Genomic DNA, 13,159 nt, shown 5'->3' on the forward strand with positions numbered 1-13,159 from the left:
TGGCTGAAGGAATCTTGTGCTGTGATTGGCTGAATGAATCCTGTGCTGTGGTTGCTAGTTGAATTTTGCTTCACTTACTTTCCTTAGTCACTTAGATAAATATGGATGGGACACTGACTGTCCTTCACACTGCCTCTCTTTCTCTCTCTCTCTCTCTCTCTCTGTCTCTCTCTCTCTGATGGCTTTGTGCTCTTACATAATAATGTCAAGGTGAGATTTATGAAGACTTCATAAAGGATCTCTGGTGCTGCGTTTCAGTGATGAAGAGAAAAGAAAATATTCCACATCTGAACCAGTGAAGTCATGGAAGCACACGTTCCACAGCTTAGATGGAAAAGCCAGGCACAGAGAGAGAGAGAGAGAGAGAGAGAGAGAGAGAGAGAGAGAGAGAGAGAGAGAGAAAGACAGCATGAGAGAGAAAAGAGAGAATAAACGGGGAGAGAGAGAGAGAGAGAGAAAGAGTGAAAGATAGAGAGACAGAGAGAGGAAGACAGAGGAAGGGAATATAAAGAGAAGAGAGAGAATAGAGAGAGAGAGAGAGAGAGAGAGAGAGAGAGAGAGAAAAGACAGTGAGAGAGAAAAGAGAGAGACAGAGAGAGAGAGAGAGCAAGAGAAAGACAGCATGAGAGAGAGAAAAGAGAGAATAGAGAGTGTGAGAGAGAAAGAGAGAGAGAAAAGAGAGAGTGGGAGAGATACAGGAAGAGAGAGGAAGGGAATAAAAATGAGAATAGAGAGAGAGAGAGGGAGAGAGAGCAAGAGAAAAAAAATCAACAGTAAAAAAGATGAGAGAGAAACAGAGAAATGCAGAAAGAGAGAGAGAGAGACAGAAAGAGAGAGAAAAGAGAGAGAGAGTGTAAAACTCGAGGGTGATAAACGGAGGAGGGAGCCGGAGTGTGTTCTGGTCTCCAGGCTACGGAGGAAGTAAACTCCAAAACAAGACCGATCACTGCAGTGTGTGTGTTTCTCAGGCCCCGGCCCTCATGAGCCTCACATGACTCCGTTTACTCCACTCTTTCTCCTCTTTTTCTCATTCAATCTTTCAATCCCTCTCTCTCTTTCTCTTTGTGTCGGCTGGACAAAGCAGACTTTAGTGTTGTCCAGTTATCTCTCCCTCTCTCTCTCTCTCTCTCTCTCTCTCAAACTTGCTGTTTGTACGATTAACTGTGACCTTTCTGTCTCTCACTCATTCCACTGCACTCTCTCTTTCTCTGTCTCTCTCTGTCTTTCCCTCTCTGTCTCTCTCTCACCCTCTCAGCAGTACACAGGCGTCCTGTGTGTGCTGGACTGAATGGTATGCGAATCGAGTGGGTGTCTGAGAGTCCTTTCATCCGGCCGAGTGAGAGAGAGAGAGAGAGAGAGAGAGAGAAAGGGGGAGAGAAGAGAGGGAGGGAGGTAAAGGAAGGGAGAGAAAAAATAAAAGAGTAAAAAGAGTCATCTTTAATCCATTTGAGTTGGCGCAGTTGTCCCAGCAGGCGGACAGAGAGACGGCATGGGTTACATTCAGAGAGGGAGAGACAGGATGTGTGAGCACCATCTAGTGGTGAAATCTAAAACTTACAAGAAACGATATAGGAACAAACCCACACATGTCCACTTTATTAGAAACACCTACCCTGTACTTCCACTCACTGGCCACTTTATCAGAAACACCCACCTTGTTCTTCCACTCACTGGCCACTTTATCAGAAACACCCACCTTGTGCTTCCACTCACTGGCCACTTTATTAGAAACACCTACCTTATGCTTCCACTCACTGGCCACTTTATTAGAAACACCCACCTTGTGCTTCCACTAACTGGCCACTTTATTAGAAACACACACCTTGTGCTTCCACTCACTGGCCACTTTATTAGAAACACCCACCTTGTGCTTCCACTCACTGGCCACTTTATTAGAAACATCCGCCCTGTGCATCCACTCACTGGCCACTTTATTAGAAACACCTACCTTGTGCTTCTACTCACTGGCCACTTTATCAGAAACACCCACCTTGTGCTTCCACTCACTGGCCACTTTATTAGAAACACCTACCTTATGCTTCCACTCACTGGCCACTTTATTAGAAACACCCACCTTGTGCTTCCACTAACTGGCCACTTTATTAGAAACACACACCTTGTGCTTCCACTCACTGGCCACTTTATTAGAAACACCCACCTTGTGCTTCCACTCACTGGCCACTTTATTAGAAACATCCGCCCTGTGCATCCACTCACTGGCCACTTTATTAGAAACACCTACCTTGTGCTTCTACTCACTGGCCACTTTATCAGAAACACCCACCTTCTACTTCCACTCACTGGCCACTTTATTAGAAACACCCACCTTGTACTTCCACTCACTGGCCACTTTATTAGAAACACCCACCTTGTACTTCCACTAACCGGCCACTTTATTAGAAACACCCACCTTGTACTTCCACTAACCGGCCACTTTATTAGAAACACCCACCTTGTACTTTCACTAACCGGCCACTTTATTAGAAACACCTGACTTGTGCTTCCACTCACTGGCCACTTTATCAGAAACACCCACCTTGTGCTTCCACTCACTCTATCTCATTTCAGATGTTCCTGCTCTACACAAAGACAATAAAACAATGAGCTTGTTTTCACATTTGGCTTCTGATATTTTACATATAAAACATTTTTATCCTCCAGGTATCTCACAGGTGATCCCTCACTGACCGCTTGTGATCAGGATAATAAATGGAGATGTCATATAATTTCTGTAAGATTTTAAGATAACAAACATTAACACACTGTCCTGCGTCTCTGTTGATGCTGGAACTGCTGCTGGTTGTAGTTTATTGACTTTTCTCATTCAGAGAGTTATTAACAGGCTCACTGCTACCATCTGCTGGTTGGATGCACAAACTTCAGTGAAGTTGACAGAAGTGTGCAATCAAAATGTTGCACTTCTTTTGCTGACCCCACACACTTATCTCAGTGATTGAACTCACAATAAATTGACTTCATAAGGACTTCAAGAGTCTTACAATATAAAACACGTCTTAAAACCATAAAATATCAGCTTTAAAATAGCAAAGCAGCCAGATGAGCCAGCTGAATGTCCTAAATGATGTATGTAGAAAATAAATAGTTTCCCCAAAAGTTTTTGTCCATCTTTGAGGACTTAATTATGTTTTGTCTTACATTGCATTTTCTATCTTTGTCAGTTTAGTTTAGTATCTTGGATCGTGGTGGAAAATGAGCCTTTTAAAGCTTTTTACTCTCCATTTACATGATCTACATTTACTTCTACTGTACACCTTCTGGGAATGTTCATTTCAAGGAAGAAGAAGAAGAAACCAGAGAAAAAGAAGATGTGGAAGAAGAAGCTGGAAAAAAGAAGAAAAAATTGCAAAAGGAGGAGAAGAAGGAGGAGGAGGAGAATGGGGAGGCGAACACGCAGAAGTAGAAGAAGAAGAAGAAGAAGAAGAAGAAGGAGAGAAGGGAGGAGAAGAAGAAGGAGAAGAAGGTGAAGAAGGAGAGAAAAGAGGAGATGTAAAAGGAGAGAAAGAAGGTGAAGAAAAAAAAGAAGGAGAAGAAGGAGGAAAAGAAGAAGGTAAAGAGGACGCAGAAGAAGAAGAAAAAGGAGAAGAAGAAGCAGAAGGTGAAGAAGAAGAAAAAGAAGAAAAAAAGAAGAGAAAAACAAGGAAGAAGAAGAAGAAAAAAGAGAGAAAGGAGGAGATGTATAAGGAGAGAAAGAAGGTGAAGAAGAAGAAAAAGAAGAGAAAAACAATGAAGAAGAAGAAGAAGAAAAAAGAGAGAAAGGAGGAGATGTATAAGGAGAGAAAGAAGGTGAAGAAGAAGAAAAAGAAGAGAAAAACAAGGAAGAAGAAGAAGAAAAAAGAGAGAAAGGAGGAGATGTATAAGGAGAGAAAGAAGGTGAAGAAAAAGAAAAAAAGAGAAAAAAAGAAGGAGGAGAGGAGGAGAAGAAGAAGAAGGAGAAAAAGAAGATATAGAGCAGGCGTGTCAAACTAGGGACCTCCTGGTCCAAAGTGCTGTGGAGATCAGCGTTTACCCTCATCTAACGCTCTGAATCCAGTTCACAAAAGGAGAAAGGAGGAGATGTAAAAGGAGAGAAAGAAGGTGAAGAAGAAGAAAAAGAAGAGGAAAAACAAGGAAGAAGAAGAAGAAGGAGGAGAAGAAAAAGACAAAGGAGGAAAAGCAGAATCCTTACTGATGAGTTGAATCAGGTGTGTTTAATGAGGCAGTGAGCTGCGGTCTGCAGAGTTCCGGCCCACGAGGACTGGAGCCTGACACGTGATACAGTAGAAGATGATGGCAAAGAAAAAAAAACAGAAGGAGGAGAATAAAAAGGGGAAAAAAACTGGAGGAGGAGCAGAATGAGGAGGAAAACAGAAGAAGAAGAAGAAGAAGAAGAAGACCACCACGCAGGAGAAGGAGGAGCAGGACGCCGCTGCTGTTAAAGGAATAATTCTTTATTCAAATGAAACTGGCACAGTACTCTTTAATAAGAACACAGAGGTCTTCATTCATCCTTTTTTTCAAACAGGTGAGAGAGGGAGCATACAGCACCTCACACACACACACACACACACACACACACACACACACACACACACACGCACACACACACAGAGCGTTACCTGAATAAACTTAATAAACTATTAGAGCTGATCTGCTTTCTCACACTCACTCACTCACTCACTCACTCACTCACTCACACACGCGGCTGCACACAGACAGACAGACAGACAGACACACACGTACAGACACACCTCAGAAGCCTGTGCATACATGTTGCATATCAACATTAAGACATGGAGGTGCGTCCAAACAGCTGCACAGATTCACTAATCAGGTATTTTCCTACTGCAGGGTTTGTATCTCAGCCTGTGTTAAAGGGACACTCCAGCATTGTTCTGCCTGATCTCCACCTGCTGTATCTGTACTGTACAGCCCATTACTGCACGTTTCCCTGATCTTAGAGATGAACAGAAAAACAACTGACCCAAAGCACACGCACAACAGGAGCCAGTGGGCAGCTGCTGAATTCTGAGAATATGCATCATCAGTTATTTGGATAGTTCCCTATAGATTATCTACAGATATTCACATTGTTAACAACTATGTGTTGATTCTAAACAGTGGTGGGGTTAGGATTAGGATTTGGACCAGGGTAAGGGTTGGGCTTAGGTTTTGGGTTAAGGTTAGGGTTAGGGTTAGGATTAGAGTCAGGTTTAGAGTTAAAGACAATGATGGTCAATTTAGTAGATATGTAGTTGAATGTAACTTAAATTGAATTAAGTGTCTACAAACCATCTAAAGTGGACAATCCAAATAAAGTGTTACCAACTTAGCGCTGTTGTGGGGAGAAAATCTCGTATCTCCAAAATGGTAACTTTACAGGAGAAGGAAAAAAACTATTTTACTTTTAATGTAAGTCAATGGAACCAGACTTTTTTCCAAGTCATTTTGGGCCGTTTCTTTTAGTCCATTCATTATGGAATTTACAGACGATGTAAAAGACAACAGGCACTTTCAAACTATGTAAAAAACTGAAAAACGACAAAACGGAGATACAAGGTTTATACACACTTTACAGCAGGGGTTCTCAACCTTTTCCATCTGTTTATATTATATGAATTTATACAACAGTTAGTTCCGGCCACGCGAACTGATTGGTTGAGAAGCGTTCTTAATGTGCTGTTATTTCACCATAACATCACGGCTTTATCACTAACACTGTATCACTTCGACAGCTGTAGGAGACACTTAAGCCATTTGAACGTTTTTACTTCTTACTTTGCCACAAACTAAAATGGACACTTTTAAGATCACATTTGACCGACAGCCGATTTGGTCAGACTCTGAAGATGAGACGACACTAAATTCCCAAACTGTCATCACCACTGAGCAGCTTTTCAGTCGGCAGCTGTGACAGAAGAACAGCTAAACAACCTGGAATCAGTCAGAAATGAACCAAAGACCATTCGCCAAACGTGTCGTCTGATCTTCAGTGTCTGACCAAATCAGACTGAGCCATAAAACTGCCGCAATATCAAGTTCAGCTCAGTTTTGTCAGTTTTTGCCAGATCAGCATTAATGTTGTTTTGTTCCAGCCAGTCTGTAAAGCATCTTACAGCCCGTTTAGTTTGGCGAATGGCACTGGGTTCATTTCTGGCTGATTCCAGGTTGTTTAGCTGCTCTTCTGTCACAGCTGCCGACTGAAAAGCTGCTCAGTGGTGATGACAGTTTGGGAGTTTAGTGTAAGGAGCTGGAGAACGAACTGCCGGCTGTGCAGCGAGTGGGCGGAGCTCGTTACTCTGACGTAGCAACAAGCTGCTTGTTAAGGAACTATAATTTGGTGAAGGAACTGCGAACATTAAAACATATTAAACGCCGCGTTCACGGCCCAGTTTATTAATTTATTACTTTATTTATTTAACTGTTGTATAAAAGCAGTAGAACACTCGAGGAGTGTGTTATCGCCAATAACATCATGGCTGTTGATTTGGCACAAGCCGAAGATGTTATTTGCGATAACACACTCCCTCTTGTGTTCTATTGCTTAAATAAATGCCCACCTGTTTATATTATATTCTATTATTATATTTTTTTATGTGTTTTTTTAATTGCTCACACTGAAAACCTATGAATTAGGGCCTGAAACAGATCAGATCGCCCATTTCAGTTCAGTCACAGAAACCAAAATTTGCAGTTATGTTAAAAAACATCACATTAAAAAACATGTTTGCAGAGAGAAAAAAGGTAGAAGTAGATGTGGACTGTGATTTGGAGTGGCTATACCTCTCTGTTAATATTTATATTGGTTTTGATATGGAAAAGTTTGGTTGTTTGATTTTTAGTTATTAACCTAAGTTAATCTTTTTTCCACTTATGGTTTTATGACTTGAAGTGCCGTTACCAGCCCACTACGAACTGCTGCCTCCACCTGAGTACAGGCCCACGGACCACTACAGGGTGCTTCTTGGCCCACCGGTGGTCCGTGGCCCACAGGTTGAGAAACCTGCTTAACAGGGCATATATCATGAGGAAAAATGTTTGGCTTTTTTGAAATAAAGGGGTTTGATGTAGTGTGTAAACACTGTTCATTCCTTATTTCACACTGTCCATATATGGAAACTAGGAATTCATCATTTTTGTGATGTGAGTCAATCTGTGGAAATATTTTGTGTCCTTAGCATTTATAGATATATTAAACATGAACATGTTAGGAGTACAGTTTATTTATATTTTAAAATAAAACAATGTTATTTTAACAATTACATCTTCTTGAGCCTCAATTCAGCAATATTGGTTTTTAAATCAATTATCTAGAATTCCAAGCACCACAGATGAGTTCATCCTCACAGTCATGTGTAAAGGCTGAGGCCATATTTTGAGTTAAAAAACATGTTTTTTTTGCTATTTTAACTACAATAATCTATGCATGACTATGAAATATATGATATAAATGACATAAAGAAAACAAACACCAAATAAATATTATAAAATATATAATGAAAGTTCCCCAGGGGTCGTGTCACTGGTGTTACCGCATAACAAAAAAACTCTTATTTTGAAATAAAAGTCACACTGATGACATCACTCAACTTCCTTTTCCCTGTTTTCTGAGGATCTATGAGGAAAAGCACATGGTGAGTCCACTGTGTCTTTCAGTTATCAGAGATTTTCTCATTTAGCTCCTGATTTCATATGAAGCTTTTAGCTGAAGTCACTGGTGTGACCGACTTTATTCTGAGGTAAATGTGAAAAAATAGAATATAAATGGATCAAATTACATATTTCAGTGGATATTCCATGATTGACAACATGTCGTTTCATGGTCTGTAGCAGCCATTCTGTAAAAGGCATTATAGATTAAAAACGTCTCTGGTGTTACCTTTCTTATGTGTAACACCAATGATGGTCAGTAACACCAGTGACTCCTATGGAGAGATAGAAAAGTGGATGTTTGTGTGATGTCCAGATCAACAGATTTACATATATCCACCTATTCAGCCTACAACAGCAGACAAGCTGTAAGAAGTGTTTAAGCCTTGACTGCTTTTTGAATGCGGCGCAATGCAGGACAGCCAGTTAGAACAGAGCTCATTTACATATGTCAGTTTTGAACTAGCTGGCATCCTCAATCTTGGTTGGTCAAAAAAAGTAAAACAATTGTTGGTTTTTCAACTGAAATGCATTAACCTCTTGGACCCCCTGAATGTCTCAAAATAAAGATTCTGGGGGGGTCTGTGAAAATGAACTTATAACGATGTGCTGTCCATTTGGGTACGCTCAAACGCAAATTCAGGGAAAGCTCATTGTTTAGCTGCTTCACCCACAGTCAGCAAGCTTTTAGATTCTTACCGACTAGAGATGCAGCTCTAGTCTGCCTAATGATGGTGCTGTAGCAAATTGATTTACCCTCATCATCCTGGTTCATCTCACTCCTGGAGAAAATTGGAATAATTTGTCCCAATCCCGCCCACAACCGAAACATTTTGTCCCTCTCCCGCCCGCATAGTTCCATCAAGGCAAGGTGACATTCAGTACTTGACACAGTCTATTCACAAATACATTATTCTCTGCTAAAATAACACTGCAGTCATGGTGATCAGGCTCACTGTGAGTAACTTCACCAAAAGCCTTTTATTCCCAGCAAACACAAAGGAATTAAACCACAGAGCGGTTATTTTTGGTGTTCTGCAGGGCAGCTGTGGCCGTCAGACTGAAGGCTCCATAGTCTCTGTAAGCTCTGAGAATTTGCATGTTGATCGGTTGCTTTGCAACTCTTTAGAATGACTAATTCATTTTAACTGCTTTACTTGTATCATTTTGTATTGTTTATATACATGATTTGGTGATCATTCTACTTTGTTTAGGCTATTCATTAATTTGACGTTTACTGACAATTCAGCAACTTCCCAATGGATCCAAAGTTTTTAGTCATTAAGGTGTTTTCTAAGTAGAAGGTATTGAAATTGATTCCTGTGGTAACCGGCAGTACAATACAGATGCAGAAGATAGAGGTTACATTGAAAAATGTTGAAATATTTCTTTAACAGATCGGTATATACCCTGCAAAGATTCATTTTTGTTCAAATCAATACTAGATTCACACTGATTCTCAAAATCAACCCCTTTAGATGTTTTATATTCTTCCTCTAACCCACATCAACCCAAAATATTCTGGATTATTGTCCCATGTTTCGGTGGCAGAAACGCGAAAGCCCAGTTGCTAGGAGGACACATTCCGGAATTTATGATAAGCACAAAACATCAAATTTATGCACCTTAATCATGGCAGCATTTTCTTTAGTCATCATCTCACGTTTGAACCATGTGCCATTTTGTTTCATGTCTCACTCCACACAGACAAAAAGACTTGCATATATATACACATATATACTCTCTCTCTCTACCACACAGTTACTTCTTTTCAGTTTTTTTTTTTAGTTGTATCTCAAGAGTGATCAAAGAGCCTCTTCACACCTGGTATTAACATCCATCTCGAGTGATCTGATCACAAATACATAGAGATGACTGCACCTGGCATTTCCATGTGTCTCAAATTCTTCTCCAGTGACCATTCGTGATTGGATTTTGTACCTGGAGGAACGGTACCATGCGCAAATACCACGTCTGTCTCTCGCTGCAATCGTTCACACACAGAAGATGTCCTTGTTTGTGTAAACGTACAAGCTGTTACAGACATTTTGATCGCATGTACGCAACTCAAACAGCAAGAAGCTACGTAACATCTTTCATCTCTGTTGTGATGATGCAGATCACTGGACGGTCCTTTGTCCGGATGTTCTGTAGTCATATGTGTCCCGGACCACCACCGAAGGGGGTTTGAGTGATCGGACAATGTGTCTCAAAGAACGGTTACCATTCACACCCGTCGAAAATGGGGACTTCTGACAAAGTTTCAGACTCAAGTTGCAAGTTACTGACTCGCGTTGCATGTTACATGACTCGGACTTGAGAATTATGACTCGGTCTGACGAAAAAACAGTGATTCCGACCTCCAGCAGCTCACGGTGGCGTCAGGTTTGATACGGCTTCAAATAAACAGTATTTCGTTACAGGAATACCTTCAGTCTGATGGACAGAATGAAGTGCTAACTGCAGTTAACATGGTGTTGAAAGGAAAGAGGAATAACAACTTGAAAACAACTTGAAACTACTGAACTTTTCTGGATTAGTCATTGCACTCGCTAGCTAGCATATACACTATTATACACTGTACCCAACCATTCCAAGTTGTTTTGCCTAGTTCCTTTAAACACCACATTTACTACCTGCAGTCCTTCGTTCTTTTCTTCAGACTAAAGGTTTTCTACAATAGAAGACTTGTTTTATGAATCCGTGTTAACCTTGACTGGCTTAAGTTTTTACAATGCAATGCCTGAAACAACTAGACGAAATGAAAATTCTCTACTAAAGACTCAAGACCTGATTCACAGTCAGACTCTAGAGACTCAAGACTCGACTGGGACTTGCACCCCAGAGACTTGAGACTCCACACACATGAATTGACTCAAACATCTCTGATACCTGTAGTTGCTGCTGTCCACTACTGATCAGATTGATCGGATCACCCAAGAAGTATTTTAACGCCAGGCTTGAACGAGGACATACTGATATGTCATTCTGTTTCTGGTGTCTTTGGGTGTGTGTGTGTGTGTTTTGTGTATGTGTGGGTGTGTGTGTGTGTGTACACACAATCACAGTTCATCTAAGTTGCTGTAAGTAGCGTGATATGTTTAAATGCTCTATACCACTGGCCTCAAAACCTGCAGTCTGAGATCAAATATGTATAATAAAAATAATAATAATTAAACCAATATACATACAGATAATAACACTTCACTTTATCTCGCTGTGTTTGATTTGGATCTATGACAAAAAGTGTCCGAAAAACAGGTCCGGTGGAGACACAGGGACAGACTCGACTAGCCTGTGTGTGTACACTAATAATCCAAAACTCTGCCCTTTTTGTGCTGCCAATCATCTTCCAGATGTCCTACTTTTGAAGGACAGCCAAGCAGGACTTTTGGAGAGGTCTGCACTGACCTGTTCACAGCCACCCTCAGGAGACTGGAGAATCGTAAAGGGTGAAATTGCATGCTCAAGGTAGTAGTCCCATATCACGGCTCTTCAAACCATTTCTTGATTTGCAAGGGGTTGCAAGGAGACAGGCTGGATCGTTTGCCAACTTCTATTCTCACATCCTGTTTGTCCACTGCCTCTCCTCTTGGACTGGGTACCAGCAATAGTCTGCTTGTTCGAACTCTGTTTATTACTACTTTTTTAAGTGGTCTCTAGCCACAGAGTTGCCACTGATGGGCTTGGATATGACCGAAAAGATGCCCAAGGAAAAACTTCCAAAAGAAAGACTGAATTCACAATACACTAAAGCATTCAGACAGCCACTAGGGGGCATAGTGGATGAAGGGTGCAGGGCAGGGCTGAAAGAGTGTGAGATCATCCAGGTTCAAGGCTCCTGCTCTGATTTGTTATGCTCATTCCACCAAATGAATTTCATTGGCTCAATTTTTTTTAGGTAGGCCGCTGTATGACATCATCTAGATGTAGCTATAAATCTTTTTCGAAAAATGGGCTGAGACTACGGGAATGTGTCTTGTACACTGCACACCCAGTGCATCGCCGAGCCTATCTGTTCATTCTTAAACCCTGTTTTTTTCTTAGAAGTCAAAAAGAGGGAAGAGCAGCTGTCCTCAAAGTGGGATGGCTGATGACCCACGGCAACCCCTGATACTGTCACCTACCTTGCCTGTTTTTCCAGGAAGGTTTTCTACTGGATGTTCATTTGTGGGGCAATGGCTACTAGGTGTGATCAGAGTCTAGGTCATCGTTGTAGTGGGCAAGAGTAGCATTCGACGGAGGAGTCCTGCTGATGTCTAGGGTTCCACTTGTGACCGAATGATTGGAATGATCCAATGAGGACATGATGGACGGGTGTATGGATTGTTCCAGGTTTAGAATATCACAGTTTCTGGACTCCATGGTACCAGTGATGGTCATCTGTTTGGGCTGGTCCAGGTTGCCCGTGTTAGCTGGGTGTTTGGACTGGTCTACGGTATCAGAAAAGGCTTGCTGTTTGGGATGGTCCAGGGGGCCCAAATTAGCTGTCTGTTTGGACTGGTCCATGGTATCAGCAAAGGTCAACTGTTTGGGATAGTCCACTGCACTCATGTTAGCTAGGTGTCTGGACTGGTTCAGGGTATCAGCAAAGGTCAGCTGTTTGGGATGGTCCAATGTACCTGTGTTAATTGGGTGCCTGGACTGGTCAAGGGTACCAACAATGGTCAACTCTTTGGAGTGGTCTAGGGTGCCATTGTTAGCTGGGTGTTTGGGCTGGTCCAGGGTACCAGCAATCGCCAGTTGTTTGGAATGATCCAGCGTACCCACATTAGCTGAATGTATGGACTGGTCCATAGTACCAGTAATGGCCAGCTGTTTGGGATGGTCCAGTGTACTGATATTATTTGGGTGGTTGGAGTGGTTGGGTTGGTCCAAAGTTCCAGCAATTGGCAGGTGTTTGGAATGGTCCAGTGTACCCATGCTAGCTGGGTGTTTGGAGTGGTTGAGGGTGTGAGGGTAAGTTGGGTGATTGGACTGGTTCAGGTTACACATGTTCGCCAAGTGCTTAGACTGGCCCAGTGCACCTGTAATGGTTGGGTGTTTGGTATGGTTTAGGTTTCCCATGATGGTCAGGTGTTTGGGGTGGTCCAGGGTAGCTGCCACACCTGGGTGTTTGGAGTGGACCCGGCCGATCTCCTCTAAAGCACTCGCCAGAGAGTCCAGGTCTCCTCTGTCCTGGTGCTGAGCTTCCCACAGGCTGAGAATGACTGCTGATGGACTTGTTTGTCGTGCAAAATAACCCAGGTTCCTGAGCAGAGATGAAGAAATGTCAATGAGAAAGATAATAACAGCCTTTCAGACAATAAAAGCAACAGTGTACAACAGCACGGAATTTACTAATAACTCTTGCATGGAGATAGAGAGCAGGCATAGAACTAAAGAATCAATAAACTACCATAGTCAACAGAAAATGAAACCCAACACAAACACAAAACCTGTAAACTATATAAGTCAGGGGTGAATAATTATTTTGGTTACTGTTGAGTAGCTAGAATGAAGTGTAAAAGTG

The 13,159-nt window shown here is 41.8% G+C and overlaps 1 protein-coding gene across 1 annotated transcript in view; it reads right to left on the reverse strand.

Moving 5' to 3' along the window:
* Window positions 1-11,832: 11,832 nt before the first annotated feature.
* The window catches only part of unc5da (unc-5 netrin receptor Da), a 282,848-nt gene continuing 281,521 nt past the window's right edge, over window positions 11,833-13,159 (reverse strand). Inside the window, exons 18-20 of the mRNA XM_036588857.1 lie at window positions 12,293-12,898; window positions 12,100-12,196; window positions 11,833-12,039 (exon numbers count right to left, since the gene is read on the reverse strand). Of these exons, the coding sequence (XP_036444750.1) occupies window positions 11,833-12,039; window positions 12,100-12,196; window positions 12,293-12,898 (910 nt within the window). The remainder of the gene's footprint in view (window positions 12,040-12,099; window positions 12,197-12,292; window positions 12,899-13,159) is intronic.

This window comes from Colossoma macropomum, unplaced genomic scaffold (genome assembly GCF_904425465.1).
Source record: "Colossoma macropomum unplaced genomic scaffold, Colossoma_macropomum, whole genome shotgun sequence".
Taxonomy (NCBI): domain Eukaryota; kingdom Metazoa; phylum Chordata; class Actinopteri; order Characiformes; family Serrasalmidae; genus Colossoma; species Colossoma macropomum.